At 36.0% G+C, this 20,484-nt stretch overlaps 5 protein-coding genes across 8 annotated transcripts; 3 read left to right on the top strand and 2 right to left on the bottom strand.

Annotated features, from left to right (window-relative positions):
* The first annotated feature begins 1,231 nt into the window (after positions 1-1,231).
* On the top strand, positions 1,232-3,693 carry LOC103852122 (protein HOTHEAD). 3 transcript variants are annotated; one of them, XM_033284766.1, is made up of 5 exons: positions 1,232-1,456; positions 1,587-2,225; positions 2,309-2,700; positions 2,795-3,333; positions 3,404-3,693. In XM_033284766.1, exons 1-5 carry the CDS (start codon positions 1,384-1,386, stop codon positions 3,486-3,488), a joined length of 1,728 nt encoding a protein of 575 aa, XP_033140657.1. In that variant the 5' UTR covers positions 1,232-1,383; the 3' UTR covers positions 3,489-3,693. The 3 variants fall into 3 exon arrangements, with proteins under 3 accessions (XP_033140657.1, XP_009127265.1, XP_018511740.1); XM_009129017.3 differs by having other exon boundaries at positions 1,235-1,456; positions 3,409-3,693; XM_018656224.2 differs by having other exon boundaries at positions 1,238-1,456; positions 2,795-3,335; positions 3,412-3,693.
* A 200-nt stretch (positions 3,694-3,893) lies between these two features.
* On the bottom strand, positions 3,894-9,366 carry LOC103852121 (protein HOTHEAD). 2 transcript variants are annotated; one of them, XM_009129016.3, is made up of 5 exons: positions 6,569-9,366; positions 5,820-6,461; positions 4,892-5,292; positions 4,235-4,794; positions 3,894-4,149 (listed from the first exon to the last, which is right to left on the bottom strand). In XM_009129016.3, exons 1-5 carry the CDS (start codon positions 6,651-6,653, stop codon positions 4,083-4,085), a joined length of 1,755 nt encoding a protein of 584 aa, XP_009127264.1. In that variant the 5' UTR covers positions 6,654-9,366; the 3' UTR covers positions 3,894-4,082. The 2 variants fall into 2 exon arrangements, with proteins under 2 accessions (XP_009127264.1, XP_009127263.1); XM_009129015.3 differs by having other exon boundaries at positions 4,235-4,800; positions 6,569-6,653.
* Positions 9,367-9,908: 542 nt separating this feature from the next.
* Positions 9,909-10,800, top strand: LOC103852119. Its single transcript, XM_009129014.3, has 3 exons — positions 9,909-10,047; positions 10,171-10,384; positions 10,481-10,800. The coding sequence occupies exons 2-3, from the start codon at positions 10,175-10,177 to the stop codon at positions 10,592-10,594; spliced, it is 324 nt and encodes a 107-aa protein (XP_009127262.1). The 5' UTR covers positions 9,909-10,047; positions 10,171-10,174; the 3' UTR covers positions 10,595-10,800.
* A 951-nt stretch (positions 10,801-11,751) lies between these two features.
* Positions 11,752-16,500, bottom strand: LOC103852118 (ethylene-responsive transcription factor ERF025). The gene has a single exon (XM_033284897.1). The coding sequence runs from the start codon at positions 12,701-12,703 to the stop codon at positions 12,029-12,031; it is 675 nt and encodes a 224-aa protein (XP_033140788.1). The 5' UTR covers positions 12,704-16,500; the 3' UTR covers positions 11,752-12,028.
* A 1,866-nt stretch (positions 16,501-18,366) lies between these two features.
* Positions 18,367-20,484, top strand: LOC103852117 (traB domain-containing protein). The gene is made up of 7 exons (XM_009129012.3): positions 18,367-18,932; positions 19,000-19,115; positions 19,190-19,278; positions 19,353-19,427; positions 19,508-19,615; positions 19,687-19,788; positions 19,943-20,484. The coding sequence occupies exons 1-7, from the start codon at positions 18,460-18,462 to the stop codon at positions 20,243-20,245; spliced, it is 1,266 nt and encodes a 421-aa protein (XP_009127260.1). The 5' UTR covers positions 18,367-18,459; the 3' UTR covers positions 20,246-20,484.

The following is a 20,484-nucleotide window of genomic DNA, read 5'->3' as shown; positions in this document are numbered from 1 at the left end:
AGATGCCCTAACAGACTTAAATTAGTTTAAGGCTCTCGAAATAGATTGAGAGGAAAACAAACTTATTCAGAGTAAAATCAATTGTGTTATCAAATACTGTGTTCTTTTCGGAGAAAAATCTTTTTATAAAAAATGGTCGAAATTATAACACTGATTATAGTAGATCTACATATAGTTTTTCTCCTGCTTTCTCCCACTTTTTACTTTCAATTGTTTACCAGTCATAGCATATTTACTAACTCTTTTTATCAACAAGATCAGTAACTATACAACCTACCTGGTATGGATCTCAGTACCATACTTGATCCAAGTATCTTAATTTTTCTTAGATTCACTGAAAATTCTGAAACCACCAATTAAAAAAGAGAGAGAAAAAGGTTCTGAAACCAAAAGAGTTTTTTTTTTAGCACCATTAGTTTTTTTTTCCTTTTCCGTTTGATTTTCTTTTATTTTCTTTAATTTCGGTTCTGTTTCGTCTCAGATTAGTTAATGTTAACAGGATTTGTGGCTTAAATCTATAGACAGCACATAAAAAATTGATTAAAGGTATATTTGATTGATAATGGAGTCACAGACTCACAGAAAGAACAAAATTCATTGCAAAAATTGACGAGAAATTTCGAGAACAAAATATACTTTTTGCAATGTGTTTTGTTCTTTCTGTGAGACTGTGACTCCAATATCAATCAAATATACTTTTAATCAAATTTATTATGTTCTGTCTATAGATTTAAGCCACAAATCCTATTAACTTTGACTAAGCTGTGACGAAAACAGAACCGAAATGAAAGAAAATAAAAGAAAATCAAAGGGAAAAGGAAAACAAAAAAAAAATACTAATGGTAACATGAAACATAATGTTTTTTTTTTTGCTTAAATTTGGTGAAACATAATGTTACGTAAGTCAATATGTGGAGTTGTTGTTTTTCGGAACAAGACTATTGATCTTTTCAACTAATGTTTTTTTTTTCGCTAAAATTTGGTGAAACATAATGTTACGTAAGTCAATATGTGGAGTTGTCTTCCGGAACAAGACTATTGATCTTTCCAACTAATGTGTTTTTTTTGCTAAAATTTGGTGAATTGTGGAGTTGTTGTTTTCCGGAACAAAACTATTGGTCTTTTCAACTAAAATTACTAATTGTCTTCCTAGTAGGATGTGAAGTTACATTGTCAGCTGTAGTTGTAGGAGATTAGTGTATAATTCAGTATAATATCTTTAGGTTAGACGAGAACACACACAAACTGGGGAAGTAAGCAAATTGGAACAAGAGCCTCATACTTCATGTTAGTATATAAAGCGCGTGAAACGTGAACTCTTTTTTATCTACACAAGATAATTAAGAAAAGAAAAAAACAAAGCAAACATATTTTTACGCTGTAATGGGTTTTCATATTTTTCCTTTTATTCTCGTCACAATTTGTATACTACATGGCTCTTGTTATTCCCATAAAGGTACAATCTGAACTCATGGACCATCCACATTGTATCTTTAATGAAAGGTTCTAAATGTTTAATTTTCATTCTAACTGTTAGGTTAGTTCGAATTTCAATGTTATGAACTTTTTTTTTTTCATGAAAACAGGGTTTTACCGATTTATGAAAGATGCAACATTAGCACCAACTCATGCTCATTTTGACTACATAGTCATCGGAGGAGGAACAGCAGGTTGTGCATTAGCCACAACGCTCTCTCAAAACGCGAACGTGTTGGTTCTCGAACGTGGCGGCTCTCCTTACGACAATCCGACGGCCACCGATCTTGAAAACTTTACCAACACACTATTTAACATCACACCGGACTCATGGTCGCAGCCTTTCATCTCCGAGGACGGCGTTTACAACGTACGTGCGCGGGTCCTCGGAGGCGAGTCTGTGCTGAACGCTGGGTTTTACTCACGTGCGGAAGAGTATTACGTGGAGTATGCTGAGTGGGAGAGGGATGAAGTGGAAGCTGCTTACAAGTGGGTCGAGAGCAAACTTGTGTACGAGCCACAAGTAACAGGATGGCAATCTGCGTTGAAACATGGCTTGTTGGAGGCAGGTGTGTTACCGTACAACGGTTTCACCTTAGATCATATAGTTGGGACGAAGATCAGTGGTACAATCTTCGACCCAGCTGGCCATAGACACTCGGCCGCTGATTTGTTAGAGTATGCTAATCCGGACACAATTGTTGTCTACTTGCACGCTCTTGTCCACAAGATCCTCTTCACCACTAAAGGTCTTTATTGATCAAGAAATTTTCGTTTCCTAACTTTTATATATACTTTTGTCGTTGGATATGTAATCTCATATTTTCCACAGGAGGCCAAAGACCTAGGGCGTACGGAGTAATATATCAAGATGCGGATGGAGTGTTCCACAAGGCAGAACTAGCAAAAAACGCAATGAGCGAGGTGATTTTGTGTGCGGGTGCCATCGCGAGCCCTCAACTGTTGATGCTGAGCGGCGTGGGTCCTAGGGCTCATCTTGAGGCCCATGGGGTGAACCCTGTGGTCCTAGATCATCCCATGGTTGGACAAGGGATGGGAGATAATCCGTTGAACACTGTTTTCGTCTCGTCTCCTCGACCTGTAGAAACGTCCCTCATAAAGGTTGTTGGGATTACCAACTTTGATACTTTCATCGAAGGTTTTAGTGGCCTGAAACTCACTAATAACTTGATGCATAGGTTCTCCGAAGGTATTCTCAACGAGGTAGAATATTAATACACTGAATCTATCTTAACTTATTATCTTAGATCACTAGACTATGTACATGTGTTTTTTTTACTTATGAAACATTGTGCAGACAAGCCGCTCCACCCTAGCAATTACAGAATTCTTCAAATCCATTGATTTGCGATCGAACGTGCTGGAAATTGATGGTTGGATCGTCAATAAAGTTGACGGTCCAGTGTCCAGAGGTCACTTAGAACTCCGGAACAAGAATCCAGATGATAACCCTTCTGTGAGATTCAACTACTACCAAGAGCCGGAAGATCTTGAGAAGTGTGTTAAAGGACTTAAAACCATTATTAAAGTGATAAATTCGAATGCATTCTCTAGTTACAAGTATCCGAATGCAACTGCACGTGAGCTGCTCAATCGCATGCTGACCCTTCCCATCAATCTCAGACCAAGGCACGAGTCGGCAAAGTTCAACTTGACACAATTTTGCATAGACACCGTGATAACTATTTGGCATTATCATGGAGGTTGCCAAGTTGGAAGAGTGGTCGACAAGAATTACAGAGTCTTAGGCATTGATGCTTTGAGGGTTATCGATGGATCCACGTTTCTTAAAGCTCCGGGCACTAATCCTCAAGCCACCGTCATGATGCTCGGAAGGTAAGATCCAAAAAAGATCCATATATACATATTAAAGACTTAAATCAGATAGGATTGTTGGAGTGGTAAGTGTAGGTACATGGGGAAGAAGATTCTTCGAGAGAGAAATGCTTGGGGGAAATAACGAAGATTATTCGATCACGCATCAAAGATGATCGGGATATCAATATATGGTCTTCACCGTTCAAATAAAAAGAGTGATTATTGTCTTAATGATATTGTCAATTATTAGTTATCCTTTTTAACTAAGAGGATTAGTAATAGAAGCAAGTACCTGTGGAGAAGGATAACTGAATCTGCAGATTTACAATGAACAAATCAAAAGATAAAATAATAAAAAGAAAACTCTCCTTTGGCAAAGACTCAACTTCAATTTTGTGAGAAATAATGTTCTCTCACTGATAATAGTTTCTTTGCCAAAGTTGAATTCCCCTTTTACTGATGATATCTTTCATCTAACAGTTTACTCTTGAGATTTTGTTGTAACTTCTTCCTCCTTTACATATAGTAGATGTTTAACTTTCCAAGCCACTGCTTGGAAAATTTAAAAGGCAGGCTTAAAAATCAAAGCATATACTACGCACAAGAACCAACTGCAGTTCAAAAGATTCCACCATTGTTATACATAATAGAATCAAAACATGGACGGATGTACACATTCAGACTATTTTAGTTCACCCACCATACATTGATTAAAACAATTCCAAGTTCATGATTCGTTTAGCATATATCTCAAAAGTAATATCTAATCATGCTTCTTCTTCTTTCTTTTCGAGGAAAGCTTCCCTCTCTTTAAGAATCTTTTGTCCCATATACCTACAGATATCAATCAAAACAATCATTTCTTAACAAAATGTTCAATATTTTTTTGATGGCTTCGTCATTGGGTTTATGAATTTACCTTCCAAGCATCATAACCGTAGCTTGAGGATTTGTGCCTGGAGACTTGAGAAATGTTGATCCATCGATAACCCTTAAACCATCAATACCTAAAACTTTGTAATTCTTGTCTACCACTCTTCCAATTTGGCAACCTCCATGGTAATGCCAAATAGTCATCACAGTGTCGATGCAAAATTGTTTTAAATTAAACACCGAGGTTACGTGCCTCGGCCGTAGATTAGTGGGAACGTTCAGTATTAGATCAAGCAAGCCAGGTATGGTCGCCTCCGGGTACTTGAATTTGGAAAATGCCTTCGAGTTAATCACTTTAATGATAGTGGTAATCCCTTCAACACATTTCTTCAAATCCTCTGGCTCTTGATAGTAGTTAAATCTCACTGAAGGATTATCATATGGGTTTGTGTTCCTAAGCTCCAAGTGACCTCTCGAGACCGGTCCCGCCACTTTCTGGAGGATTACACCGGCTTGTGTGGTCGCATTGAATAACGGATCTATAGATTTGAAAAAATCTGTAATGGATTGAGTGGAGAGTGGTGTGGATGTAGTGGTATGGCTTGTCTGAATCTTACACAATGAAAGAAAAAAACATTAGCATATAATTTCATTAGTAAACATATAGTTGTAAAAACGTTTAATGTGTTTATAGATATTATACCTCGTTAAGATAGTTCAAAACGCCATCGAAGTAATTACGAGTCCAACTATAAGAGAAGATGACGCCACTTGCTCCTTCAATGTAACTATCAAATTTTGTGATCCCAACGGCTTGTATTAGAGAAACCTCCACAGGCGTAGGTGAAGGAATAAAGATGGCGTTCATTGGATTATCTGCCATTCCTTGCCCGACCATTGGATGATCTAAGACCACCGGTTTAATCCCGTGAGCTGCAAGATGAGCCATAGGACCCACACCGCTCAGCATCAGCAGCTGCGGGCTCCCAATGGCACCTGCAGACAAAATCACCTCGTTCATTGCGTTCTTAGCAAGCTCTGCCTTGTGTAACACTCCATTTTCGTCTTGAAATATCACTCCGTATGCTTTTGGCCTTGGTCTTCCTGTCCAAAACATATTTTCATATCCAAAATAGAGGTAAACATATTTAAAGGTGAACATATTTAAATATAAAACCAAAACTGAACCGTAAGGTTCCAATAAAAGCAAATTGAAATCGGTTTTAGTATATTTAAATCAAATTTGTCAAGAGTTTGTGTTGTTAACTATATACCATAAAAGATTATTATATAGATATGTATATATAATATCATTCCAAAACCAAAAACCATAATTGCTTCTGTATATGAAAATCGATGTTTTGGAAGAAAAAAAACTTGTTACAATAAATAAATTTTGTGTTTTCTATATTTTTTTGTTCTTTAATAATAGTAAGCTGTAAATTGTAAAAAATTTATCAGTTTTTTAATATGCATGAAAACAACAAAATTTCTATTTTTCTCGAACAGATCGTGTCTAAATCAAAAAGCAAAGAAGAAGTAACAAACACGAAACGAAATTTAATACATAATCGATACCTTCTAATCCAAGGAATTGAAAGAAAGAAAATAGGTTTAGATCGATCAAATACCTTTAGTGGTGAAGACGATCTTATGAACAGTAGCGTGCAAATAGACAGCAACCGTGTCCGGATTTGCGTACTCCAACAGATTCGCAGCGGTATGTCTCTGACCGACATTATCAAAAATCGTACCACCAATCTTGGTCCCGTAGGTATGATTGTACGTGAAACCATTATACGGAAACTCACCAGCCTCCAAAAGCCCGTCTTTTAACGCCGTTTGCCATCCCATAACCGGCGGTTCGAACGCTATTTTATTCTCAACCCACTCATAAGCAGCTTCGACTTCATCGCTCTTCCATTCAGCCTCCTTAACGTAGTCATCCCCCGCACGTGTGTAGAATCCAGCGTTTAGCACGGAGCCTCCACCTAGGACGCGCGCACGTGTGTTGTAAACGCCGTCTTCGGAGACGAAGAGCTGCGACCACGATTTGGGAGATGTGTTTGAGAGTGTTGTAGCGAAGTTTTGGATATCTGTCGCCGTAGGGTTTTCGTAAGGCGAGCCGCCGCGTTCTAGGACCAAAACGGTAGCGTTTTGAGATAGCGTTGCGGCTAACGCGCAACCGGAGGTACCTCCTCCGATGATGATGTAATCGTAGCGAGCGAACGTTGGTGCGAAGGTTGCATCCTTCATAAAACTATAATTCCCAGCTTCACGAGAAAATAAAGATTACACTAATTTAATACACAATTTAAAATATTATATTGTCACACACTGCATGATTGATATATACGTAAAGAAAAAAAAAGTATTGTACCTTGATCTGGATAACACGAAACATGGGAGATGATGAATATTATGATGAAAATTATGTGAAACAGCCATAATATTGGAAAACTCATTATGGTGAAAGCTTGTGTTTGGTTCTTTATATTTAGAACATAGCCAACAAAATGAGTAGGTTTGATAGGGTTTATATAATATGATGAAGCATGAGCCTCTTTTCGTTCATCTTTATGAGAGGAAGCTTTGATGGTTCACCAACACTTATTTATTGCTCCTACATTCATACAAAGAGTTTAGGGTCTTGGTAATTATTTTTAAAGGAGGGGTTTTTCTAATTTCTAAAATCTAATTTGTTGAATCTTTTCAATTTTTTTTTTGTCAAGAGTAGTACTTATACAGATAGTCACAAGAAATATGATTGACTAATAGTTTTGATCTACATATCAAATGTTTAAGTAGTTAATTAGTATTCTATCAAAGTAGTAACACAACATATAAAAACTTTTTGTTTATATTTTCTACATGCAAAGATCTTGTCGCAACAACCTAGCTATAAAAATCGAGATGCATGAGAGGAACCACTTTTGCATTATTTTAGAGCTTGCCACATTATATACACCTTCAATAAACTTTGATAGTAGTTATTGCCACATTATATACACCTTCGATAAACTTTGATAGTAGTTCCTCCCTCCGTTTCTAAATGTATGATTTTTTAAAGAATTTTGATGTTTTAATATAATATGTTTTTATTTTTTTTGGTGACCTTTTACTTTATTAAAAACTATGCAACTAATCAATATTTGATAATCTATTTTTAGTTGATTGAATAACACTAATTTATAATTTAAATAATAATACTTTCTAGACAAAACAACGATTTTTTTTAATATGCGTGTTTTTACCTAAACATCTTATATTACTTTGTCCAATTCAGTTGGTCTATTAATTATACTACTAGCCTTTGTTTCCTGTCTGCCAATGTTCTAAACAATTTTCCTAACCGATTTATTAAAAATCGGTTCAAGCGTCCAAAAAATCGATCTATGCATCCGTCTAGACAATAATTCTCTATGAAGCGCTACCAGCTAGCGATTTAGAACATTGCTGTCTGCTATGTGCATCAGACTTGAAATACAATATATTCTATTACTTTGTTTTAAAATATAAGTTGTTTCCATATTTTTAAATAGATTTTATCTTGATTTAATATTGTGTACCCAATATAATTTGCTAACATTTTTATTCCCAATTGAATTATATTTAGACCAAATATTAAATAATCCTTTTGGAAAATGATAATTTTCTTAGTTTTTGTACTTTATCTAAAACAACATACAATATAACTTCTTTAAATTAATACTCTATAAATTAATATACACTAAAAATCTCTATAAAATAATATAATTTTATAATCCCAAATTGAATTTTTGGTTCAATTAGTATATCGATAAAATAATATCTATATAAATTAATAAAAAAATTATAGTTTTGGTGTTGTCCAAACATTATTAATTTATAGAGGTTTCACTGTATATCATTATGAAATAGAGGGAATCTTAATTTTTATAACTGGTTAAAATATATTTAGTTCAATATAAAATATATATTTTTGGAGAATTATTTAAATTTTCTTTTGGCTAAAACAGCCTATAATATTAAGTTTATGTATCAGAAAATAATCTTATATATTAAAATAGAAGTCACAACCTTAATTCATGTGTGATTTTTTTAAAAATAAACCTAATGAACTTATTCCTAGAAAGTCATATCATATTTAATCTCTAACCTTATCATTATTATGTCTAACTAATCGAAACTATATGACAACAATATACCTAAAATTCTGGTTTGGATAACCAGCATAAATTATCTTCAAATATATAGAATTGTAACGTGCAACTTCTTGAATGTACTTAACCACTGAATAAACTTCGGTTTGTTCTAAACATTTTATTATAAAATTATAGCACCGGTTTAGTCTAAACATTTTATGTGAAAATCTCGACCACAAGTTTGATTCAAATTATCTTTTATCTTTTGGTTTTGGTGTGACTATACTGCCGGTTAACCAGTTATACCAATATTATACATATCTTGTGTGATCAAATTAAAAAAAATAACTTATCTATTAAAATAGAAATGATGACTTTTTTCATGTGTGATATTTTTATTTAGATCATCATTTAGAAATTTTATTAAATGTATTTCCTTAATACTAATATAATATAAAATTTATAATTACTTAAATCATAATATCTTTTGATATCTTTTAAATTAAAATAAAAATATCTATATTTAAAAATTCTAACAAATCTTTAAAGATTATAACAAGATCTTACCTGTCAAAATTCTACATAAATATTTTCATTAATTTTGTAGTTAGTAATGAAATGTTATTATAAATTAATATATATATACTGTTATCTTTATAAAACGAAAAAAATAAAATCATGTCCTATTTTATCTATTATAATAACATCTAACATTTTAAAAGAAAACCATAATATTGAACTAAATATGATAAAATTATTTTAAATTGATAAGTTAATATATTTTATTTTCATAAATATAAAATATTTTATGCTAAAGAATAGTATGTTGGTAGAACAGTTTAACATCAGTAAACTATATAATACATGTATAAAAATTAACTTATCTTAAAATTGTATATACACAGTAATTAATTATCTAAAATAAATAAATATAAAAAATTACTTTCTTTGAATTACGGATCAGGATCATAATAAATTAATTACAAAATAATTTTTGAATATGTTTTTATCTTGCATAAAAAATTTGGTTTTATAATCAAACACAAAATCAATATGACAAATATATAATAAAAACAATATTTATATATATATATATATATATATGTGTGATGATTTGAAATAAATAATTTACAGCAAAAAAATTTAAAATTATTGTATTTTTAAAAAATGTATACATATTCAAATATATAAATAACCTTAAAAATATATACTAATTATATAAAATAATATATATATATATATAAACTTGAAAATAAATACCCGCACGGTTGTGCGGGTCCAGATCTAGTAAATGATTAAATGTGTAGTCTGCCTTAATCTTCCATATCTATTTATTAATTAATTATATCTATGAGATATGAATAACAGTTGGCCATTTACTACTTTGCTTTGTAATCGGTCTTGGGTAATTACCTTCCGCACTGAATCTCTTGCGATTCACCCTGAACCGTCAACGCACATAGGTCCCAGGCTCGAAACTAGGCCCAAGTGAACTCTATCCGGGCCGAAATGATTCACGGATATGGCGGCCCAACTACTCACCTTCCGCACCGAGTCTCTTTCGACTCACTCTGAACCATATAGGACGAACCAAAATGTAATGAAATCTTCAGACCCGGTTTAGTACTCAATCTCTCTCTCTCTCTCTCGTAACCCAATCTCTCTCTCTCTTTCTCTCGAGTTCACAGGGAACGTTTTTGGGATCGTCTACAAATCATTTCGCCGGAATAATCAGGTGCGTTTTTCTCCGATTTAATGATTTGTCCGTTTGTTATTCGATACGATACGTTTGTTATTGGGTTTCTCATTTTCTCAACCCAAAGTTCGAGTTTTTTATTAAAAAATGATTGCTTTATAGGAAGATGAGTGGTGGTGAAGTTGTTGTAGCTGCTGCTAGAGTCTACCGAGACCTTCTTAAAGCAGTTGTGAAACATGTTGGCAAAGAAGACCACAAGTCTCATTTCACAGACTTTGTAAAGACCGAGTTTCGGAAGAAGAAGGCACACTCACTCGACAAAATCAACCTTGCCCGCAACTACACTTATCTTCTTAACAGCATTCACTCTCACAAGGTTTGATGCTTAATGGCATTCCCATTTTTTACATATACAGACTTGTTTTTTTTTTTTTGGTGTGTGTGTTTTAGTCTCATAAATTGGTTATTGCAGGATCTGTTGTTCTCATACAACATTGCAGTTGATAGAACTGAAGAAATGAAGCGAGTGCTTGGCAAGTCTGCAGCGAGTGTTGGCCTTCGTCTTCCCGAGGTTTACCAGCCTTGATCATCATCCCACATTCCTCCTTGTCTCTCTGGTTTCTTCGTTTCCTTTACAGATTAACTTTGGAATAAGTTTGATACTCTTTCTATCCAGACAGATCTGAGATGCATGGATCACAATTTGTTTTTATTGTTACCACATTCGTTTTGGGATTTAAAAAAAAATATGGTACCAGTAACATGCTATATATACACGATATGTTGAGTGAACTATGAAGCCACCAAACCCAAATTGATGGCAAAATGTGATATAGTAAAAATCTTTCTTACTAGTCAAATAATAGTTATACTGTTCCACTGGAACTTGTGTACTAGGTTTTCAAACACCACTTCTTGTTTTTGAAAAGCCTGACTTTATTAGCACCTTGATCTTGTAATGTTATCCAAGACATAAGAATACAAGTCTTGAAACCCCAAAGCTATACTTAGACTTCAGTCCTGAATCTTTCTTGAATACTCCCTCCGTTTTTTATTATAAGTCGTTTTAGAGAAACTTTTTTGTTCCAAATTATATGTCGTTTTCGGTTTTCTATGTAAAATTTATTAATAATTAATGTTGTATGACCAATAGTAATATATCTTCTATTTTTCTATTGGTTGAATTGTGGTTAGGTAAATAATTAATGATATTTTTGTTTAGAAAATATAAGAAATTAATGGTTTTCTTAATCTTCGTGCATAGCTGTAAAACGACTTATATTAAAAAACGGAGGGAGTAGTAGATATTTTATTATCACAATTTGACCATACAAATCCAAGCGTTGTTACAAGTAGGGCTGGATCTGGGCATAAGTCACTGAAACATTGGTATTGGTCCCCAAAAAATTTGGAGGTTACTTTTTTAAAAAATAAGCATAGATCCTCAAAAAAAATAATTTAATTAGTTAAATTCTTGAGAAATGTTTCAAACTCCTAAAATCTCAGATCCGGTCTTGATTACAAGACATAGATAACGCTGAAAACATGAAAATGGACAAAACAAGGATCAAAAGTCTCCCAATTCCGTCTCAAAACAGCTCGACATCGCACAATCTTACCCACTTTTGATAAGCCTTGGAGATGATATGCAAAAAAGAGACTAAGGGAGAAGACTATGTTTTGTCCATAGTCTTCAAGGCTTAAGACTATGTTTTGAAATCATCAGAGGAGGATATGATCAGATACAAATAATCGGCAAGCTTAATTTGATGATGGCGGAGCTCAATCAACAATTTGATATTCATAGGAGGATATAATCACGTCATCGTTTCAACTACTGTCATGGAGAAGAATATGGAAGCTCTAAATGATCGCATGCAAGCAATCGAAGGTCGTATGGAACGATTCAGCATGCAACATTCATAACAACGACTCAAAAAGCAAACAAAGAACAAAAACAAAAATCTTTTCCGACCGGGAAAAAAAAGATAAGAAGAAGAAAAAGACAGTTTCAATGGAATCATCTGTAACTCCAGAGACTATCTTCTTCATGATTCTCCGGAGCCGGATCTGTCATCCTCGGTGGACTCATCAACATCCCATGCGCCATCTCCGTCAACAAATTCGGCATATTCAGCATCGCTTCCTCGTCCATAAACTCCAACGAAGAAGACAATATTGCTTCTTCTTCCTCCTCCTTCTCGGATTGACCCGGCTCCAATACCCTCTCCGGTTGCTTCATCTCCGCGGCTCTCCCGGCGGCAGCTCTAATATCCGCGGCAGAGTTAGAAGCCGGAGCCACATAAGTCAAAGCCAAACCAGGAAAGTTCAAAACGGCGTCGGGGCCTTTCAGAGCTAGCGCCGCCACGTCGTAAGCGGCGGCAGCCATCTCCGGGAGGGGATAAGTCCCGAGCCATATTCGCGTCGTTTTACGCGGCTCTCGAATCTCCGACACCCATTTTCCGTTCCGTAGACGAATTCCCCTGAATAATGAGTGCCGGCCGGATAATCCAGTCGCCGTTCTTCTCGCCGGAGATCCACCGGCGGGGAGAGAAGGCCTCCGCGTTGGAGTTGGGGACGAAGATGAGCCTGGAGATGACTGAGGAGACTGATCAGAAGATTTTGAAGGCAGTGCGAGGGAAGCTACGCGAAACGACGTCGTCCGGGTGGTCGGCGAATTACTACCGTTCGACATAAAGAAAACACGAAGAAGCTTTTAAGTTTTGTCTGATGATTAGGCTTAAGTGAAATGTAACTGTGTTCTGTCTTTTTTGTATCAATGTGTGTATATTTATATGAATGTGATTATGTGAGGAGAGAGAGAACCCGTGGGTAAATCGTAAGATCATGCTTTTTTATAATGATGTTTAGCTGTTTACACATAAATACGAGTTAGATTATAATTTGTTTATGATGATCGTATAAAGAGAAATTGCAATTCTTCACGTTGCTCATTCCTCGTTTTGACATATTATAAAGTCTTTTAATAACCAGTACCACTATAATTTGTATACTCATTGCTTAAAATGTCAACCAAGATTTGCAAACTAAAAGTATATTTCTGAACCCCATGTAGAGACAGCCACTTAAGATGACCAAATCCCCAATTAAACATCTATTGATTCGATTCTTACCACATGCAGTAATTTATTATACATTCAAACTGAGTAGTGCTTCTGATAGTGACTTTATGGCCTCACGGGTAATCTGTTCAGCCAAACGAAAATTATTTTAAGGTTATAATAAAGTTACAGTGAACCAATAGAGAATTGATGGGACAGAAGAACAACATTTCGCGTTACGAATGAGCAAAACTACTCGCGGTATATTCGTACTTTCAATGGTTGTCAGGAAGTAAGAAATACGCTAAAAAAACAAAAGGCTAGATAAACAATGATAACTTATAATTTAAATTGTATATAATAATAGTTGATCAAAAAAATTTGTATTTAAGAAAAAATGTTTAATATTTTAAAATATTTCATGATACAGCTATTTTATCAATTTGGTGCTTCTTCCGTAAACAAATATTTTACTCAGTCAAATTTATCAAAAATGATAACAAAAGAATTGTTAGGTTACATTGCATAAAAAAACAAAACAAGCTTTTGAAAAATATATTTAAACCATTAGAAATATAACTTGACAAAGACGATTTCAAGAGAACAATTTATCAATTAACTGCAATTAAAATTTTTTTTTGATGTTTTCAGTAACTTGATTTTCTGGAAACCATAATATTTTAAGAGCACTTTAACAGTTGAATATACAATAATATTTTGTACAATTTTGTGAATGTGGTTGTGCTGACGTCTACAGGAGCAATCACATGTCATTAATTCAAAGTTTAAAAAATAAAACGATCATTGAACAAATAAAGTTGTTTATGACATTTCTGTTTAATATTTCCAAACTGTATTTAAATACAGTAAAGAATTTGGAACATTAAACAAATCAGAACATTTTGTAGTTGGAACACAGTGAATGATGCTCTTCCGTAGGCGTATCCATTCTTAATGAGTTGTACCAAAAGCTATTCATTTCCACTTTTGCCAACGATCTCAAAATAACTTTAAAGCGAGGCTGCCAATAGAACACGTACTCTGCGCGATTACATTTTAAACTAATCAACACCAATCATCCTCCTCCTTGGAATTATTAATTTAATCCAATACTATAAGGTGAACCAAAAGAGGGAAAGAAAAAAAGAGATTAAAAGTCAAAATATATTACTCCTTAATGGGGGCAATGGTGAGCACTTAAGGAAGCCAGCCAAGCTTGGTCAGACGAGGAGCCTATGAAATTAATATCCCACACGATGAGATTCACGGTAGGACGCTCTGATAGGCTTGATTTCATATTCTTTATTTTTTAATAACTACAGCCCACAAAATCACTCAAAATGAAATGAGCTACTGTATCTCCTATTTGTAAACAACATGTATTTTTTTCTTTTAAATTTAATTCTTTCCGAAAGGGCATTGTTACAGAGAAATTTGGGTTGGAAGTAGAACTGAGAATTAAAATCATTATCCGTGGACCCGGTCTGTTTGATCCGCCGCAGGGCGGATGCAGCGAGTGATTTAAAAAAAATTAATTCGCGGGTATAAGTCAACCAAATTTAAACCGCTGATACTCGCCAATCCACAATTTTTTTTTAAAAAAAAAGAAACAAAAACTATTTTAATAATTATTGAAATATAAATACATCATTATTATTAATTTAATTAAAAAAATTAAAAAAATAAATTTTATTATTATTAATATTGTCCGCGTGTTTAGCAGATCACCTGCGGGTTTAAGCGGGGCGTATGCGGATTTTTTATTTTCTTTTTGTGGGTCAAGTGTTTTTTTTTTAAAATTCACTCAATCCGCGGATTTGCAGGGCAAGCGGGGCGGGATTGACTCGCAACCCAACAATACCTGGAAGCAAGCAAAATTCGATACAACATTGAAATTGATAGCTTTAACTAATCGGATACACAACACCAGACACTTTCGTCTTCACCATCTCATCTAAATTAATCCGCTTGAAGCATCCAACTCTCCTCCTCGCCGAATCCTACGCTCCATGAAGCTCAAAGAGGAATGAGGATGAAGAACCCATACCTGACACCTACAGCGAGACACCGAGGGCTTCCTCCAAATACACACACATCCAACAGCCAGTAAAGATATCACACAGCCGCAACAAAGAGACACAGTAACCTCATCGCAATAAAAAAACAACAACCGAGAAAGCTGCAAAAAACGGGCACAAGAAGACCGATGTACTAGAACCAGCTTAAGCTCGAAGACCTGCAAAGAAATGTGCTAAACTCTGAATGGAGTCACCGAGGAGAGCAATATGACCTCATACCACGACATACCACAACAAGTATCGTCATACGCCGTCATCGAGAACCGAGAAACAGTAACCTTTTGCTTCCACACGTTATAACGATTCAACCACCAAATAAACATGAGCAAAACAACAATGAAGCCGTCAACAAGCTTCAAAATAAGAGACTGGATGTAACACCACGAAGAGGCAAGACAAAATGGATGGGAGATCGCCAGTGCTAGATCGAAGAAACCATAGACAACAACAAACAAACCGTAATGTGGCGAGACTCCACACACCAACACCGCTAGATACGATACACGCCAGACGACTAAACATGTCTTCAAGTAGCGGACTCTATGAGGCAACCATGGTATCTATTAGAACAGGGTATGACTCACCATGACACCGAGACTAAGCAACCACACACGTCTCCAGACATCGCGCTAGCAGAAGTAAAGGGAGCAGATCCAGGACCTACAAACCAGAACCGCTGACAGCTTGGAGCCACATCCATGCGCAATCAAAAGCAAAATTTATCTTATGAAAACCCAAAAACCGAGCCCCGCCGTAAGACACCACATTTCCTCCCGTTGAGGCTCCAAAAACCAACAAAGATCAAGCCGGAGTCGCGCTTCCTCGCGAGCAGAGGCTCAACCAAACAAACCTTCAGAGTCAGAGCAACGAGCAAGGCAGAGGAAAGAGATGACCACGAAGGAACCAAATTCAAACCGAGGATAGAGGAGAGAGGACGACAGCATCGCATGCGCAACTCACGCGCGTGCCGGATGCTGGAGATAACTTAGATATGCTTATGAAGTGGAGAGAGTTAAGAGAGGAATACTCTTTTTGTATAATTTTTTTAACATGTATCTTGATATTTTGATATATGTTATCCATTCCATTTTTTAGATGTTCAAATATGGTGGTACTTGGTTTTTTCCTACTGTTTTCTGTTGGTCGAATCCGCCTGTAGGTGTATCAGATTGGAAGGTTTTTGCAACTAGACTATATGTATCATATAAGTTGTGCATATCTAGAGATCTTATAAAACTATAGAGCAACTTCTTGTTATAAAAAGGCAGGCCCCTACTGCTGTTGTATTGGCAAGTGACGATATATCTATTGGACTTGGACATAAAGAAATAAACGCCTCCATAGAAACTGCTCACGATCGGTTGCTACTCTCCTTCAGCAGATTGACTGACAAGTAAAAGAAAGGATTCTAAGCTTGAGATACATCATATTTCAATGTAGGATCATCTTTCTAACACTCTCCCTCGAGATAATGGTGTATATAACAGTTAATATCGACAAACTTCATCGTACTCCCTCCCAGCTAATGCTCTTTTTATCTATTTCGGCGGAATTGAACCTTATTGGGCCATCAATTAATGGATTGGTCGTGCCACTTTTTGGGCCGGATAATGGGACCGGGTGTGAACCTTCTCTGATATCATATTTAGTTTCTTGAACTTTTAACTTAAAACCAATTGGCGGTAATTGGATTGACCTAAGTTCCTTATATATTACTTGTTTGCTTCCCCCCGGTCATTACCGGGTACCCTTCCACAGTCTTAAGTCAGTTTTGTATTCCATTATGGAATCTTCTCTCCAACAGAGAAACATTTGATACAAGAAATAAAGTAAAGACTAGATGATGTGGCATAGTTGTTGGTCAGTATCACTAAGAAGAAATCATAAGGGCATCTGCATCAGTGAACCCATGGAAGGGGTTCACAAAGTATTTTTTTATTATTTTTTTTCTGTTTGATTTTTGTTTTTAAAAAATAATAATAATTAATCGGATCAATCGTGGGCCGTCACGTGCCGTGGGACCTGCGCTACAGTGATGACCCGGGTTCAGTGCAGTGACCTCGCAGGAGACAGGTTCACTTCTTTTGTTTATTTTAATATTTTTTTTTCGAAAACTGTGTGAATTCCCCATGAAATTCAGTGCCGGCTTATTAGGGGGGACAAGCGGTGCGACTGCCCCGGGTCCAAGCCCGTATCCCCCCGTATAATACTAATTAAGGGGCCTAATTTTTTATAAATCTATATTTTGATATATAAAAAATTATAAATATAATAAATAAAATTGAAAAGGGTCCAAATTATTTGTTATGTAGATAGTTTTATTTTCATTACAAAATATTACTGATTAAATTTTAAAAATATTTTAAACATTATCTATATATAAATTTTAGAGAGTAAAAAAAAAATATTTCGCCCTAGAGCCCATAACACTATTGAGCCGGCTCTGATGAAGTTTACTGATGCAGATGCTCTAAGAAGCTACATGGTAGAAGATGAGTGAATCATGACGTTCAGCGGGAGAAACAATACAAGTGCATAACGTTACAGAGAAAGAGATTCAATCAGAAAATATCATAAAGTTCTTTAGTTTCTTCTTCTAAGAGTTTCTTGATACTCTCTAATGGAGTTTTTCTCATTCTTGCTCTAGATTTATTTTTGATCTATATTATACTCATTTGAGATTGGAACATGTATCCATTGGTTTGATTCGGTTGTTCTTTAATTTAATGAGCTACAAAAATATGGCAACAAAAGAGTACTGTTGGTCAGGCCCAGCCCGTCACTATTTGGCGTATAAGGAGGTCGAGGTGAATATTTCATCTCGCCATGTCCATGACCAACCGGTCCAACAACCCTAAGGAAAAAGACTCTTTTTATCCCAAATAATTGTATTGTCCTGATTCCTGAACCGATACAATAGTAACAATACTAAGACCGATGACGTGAAAGAATGTAAAGGCGAGAAGCATTGATGTGATAAGCAGAAAATGTGCGAGTGAATGTGGTTGTACTGATATGTAAAAATATATCATATAGTTTCTTTAAAATTTAAATCCTATTTATCAAGTGAGAAAAGGAAAGAGTTTAGAAAGACAGACAAAGCTAATGACAAAACTCTCATTCAAGAATCGACTTGAGTTTGATCTTTAGACAAACAACACATCAAAAACCAGAACATTAAAACATGATAAAATAGGAATATAATTAAATACTAGAGTTTTTGAATATTGACTAATGCTTCCTCCATGTTTGTGATTCATAGATGAGTGGCCATTAACGTGCATCCTCTGTATACCACAAAAACCACCCACATGAAATCAAAACCAATCATCAAAAGATTCAATAATTCTTCACACAAACACGATAAAAAAAAATCAAGAAATCTCAATCTTGATCATCCGATGAAACTCCTTTCGAATCCACTGACCTTCCCCTTCTTCACTTCAGAGCCCCTCGCTTCAAAGCCTTTCTTCAAACCCATCAAAGCCTCCGTCCAGGCTCCTCCCCCAGACTTCGACTTCCGCAACAGCCTCGCGTCGGACTCACGCGCCGCGATCGCCAGCACTTTCCCGGAGCTGCTCGACCTCGCAGATAACGGGACGTTGGTTCTTGTCCAGAAGCAGAGCTTCGGCCCAACTCCACCCTGGCGCAAGGAGTTCGTGGAGCCTGAGTCGATTTGGCTCGTCGGCACTTCTCATATCTCCCAGGAGTCTGCGTCCCATGTCGAACGCGTGGTACGCACGGTGAAGCCAGATAATGTCGCTGTCGAGCTCTGCCGTAGCAGGAAAGTCTTTTTTTTATTATGTTCCAGGTTTGAGATTTTTGTCGTATCTGACAGTAACACGTTGCAGAGCTGGGATTATGTACACTTCTGGTGTCGGAGAGGAAGACCAGAACTTAAAGTCTGGAGCCTTGTCATTGTCCGGAACAGGCTTTCTTGGTGCTGTTGGTCGGAGTTTAGACTTAGGTAAACTAATAAAAGCTTCTTCAACTTCAACGTTGATGAAATGATTGATTCTTTGGTGTTGGGATGATTTATAGGAGGCCAAACTGCTTTGGCTTTGCGACTTCTCTTGGCGGTTTTCTCTTCCAAGTTATCTTCCGTCGCTGACCGGCCTTTCGGTGATGAGGTATTTGTCTTTGTCTTTGAGAACCCACCAAGGGAACTTTTTGAGACTGTTCTTTGATCAAACTTTGCTTGCAGTTTCGAGCTGCTCGGAAAGCGTCTGAGGAAGTTGGTGCGCAGCTGGTTCTTGGAGATCGACCTATCGAAATAACAGTAATTCTATGCGGATCTTTATAGTAAAAGGATCGTTTTCTTTTAGTTACACTTGGGGACATAACTCTGTAACGTTGTAGCTTCAAAGGGCCTGGGACTCTTTGAAATGGGGAGAGAAGATTAATCTGGTGATGGGTGTTACTCGGGCAATCACGTCGTCATCCAGTGTATCCGCAGCAGAGATTAAGGTTCTGTTCTCTTTCCATAAAATGTCGACAATATTAAGTTGTAATAAGCGGTTGTATATTCATTGCAACAGGAACAAGAGACCGATGAAAGCAATGGAAGTTTGCAGCTTTATGAACGGCTAAGTTTCTCATACCCATCTCTCCTACAGCCACTAATACACGAAAGAGACACTGTAAGTTTAAACATAAAAAAAAAAAACAAAAAAAAGTTTAAACACCAAACCGGAGGGAACCCAAATTTTCTAGCCGGACCAAACTGAGAAACGGAATGCTGATGCTAAGTATTGAGACTGCTTAAATGTTTTTGACAATTTTGGTATATGGCAGTATATTGCTTGGTCGTTGAAGAGGAGTAAGGCGGTGAATGGGTGTAAAACGGTGGTGGGTGTGATCGGAAAAGGACACATGAATGGTGTGATCTACGCGTTGGTATCGGACTCTGGTGATCTCCGGTTTAGGGATTTGGTGGGAAGAGGAGATTCTTCTGATGGTGGTGGTACTACTACATCTACCGGCTGGATTCAAATGGCTTTGAAGAGCCTCGCAAGAGATACAATTTTAGGGCTCTTGTTGTGGGAGTTATATGATCAGTATCTCAAGTTTATGATGATGACCCAAAACCCTTCATGATTGAGAGCCATCCCCAATCCAAAAACTGTATAATGAATCTTAAAAGTGATTGTAGATAATTGATTCTTTCCTATTAGACTTTATATGTCAACTACAAAGACCTTGCAAGTACAACTACAAAAAGTATCGTTTATTCTTAAATAATTTTTGTAAATGTTGTATTAGTTTAGTGTTCTCATCTAATATTTTTTGTACATGTCAAAGACAAAAAGTACAGTAAATGTTTTTTTTTTAATTCA

The sequence above is a fragment of the Brassica rapa genome, chromosome A02, assembly GCF_000309985.2.
Source record: "Brassica rapa cultivar Chiifu-401-42 chromosome A02, CAAS_Brap_v3.01, whole genome shotgun sequence".
Taxonomy (NCBI): domain Eukaryota; kingdom Viridiplantae; phylum Streptophyta; class Magnoliopsida; order Brassicales; family Brassicaceae; genus Brassica; species Brassica rapa.
Note: the sequence above shows the minus strand (reverse complement) of the source record. Positions and strands in the feature narration are given on the sequence as shown.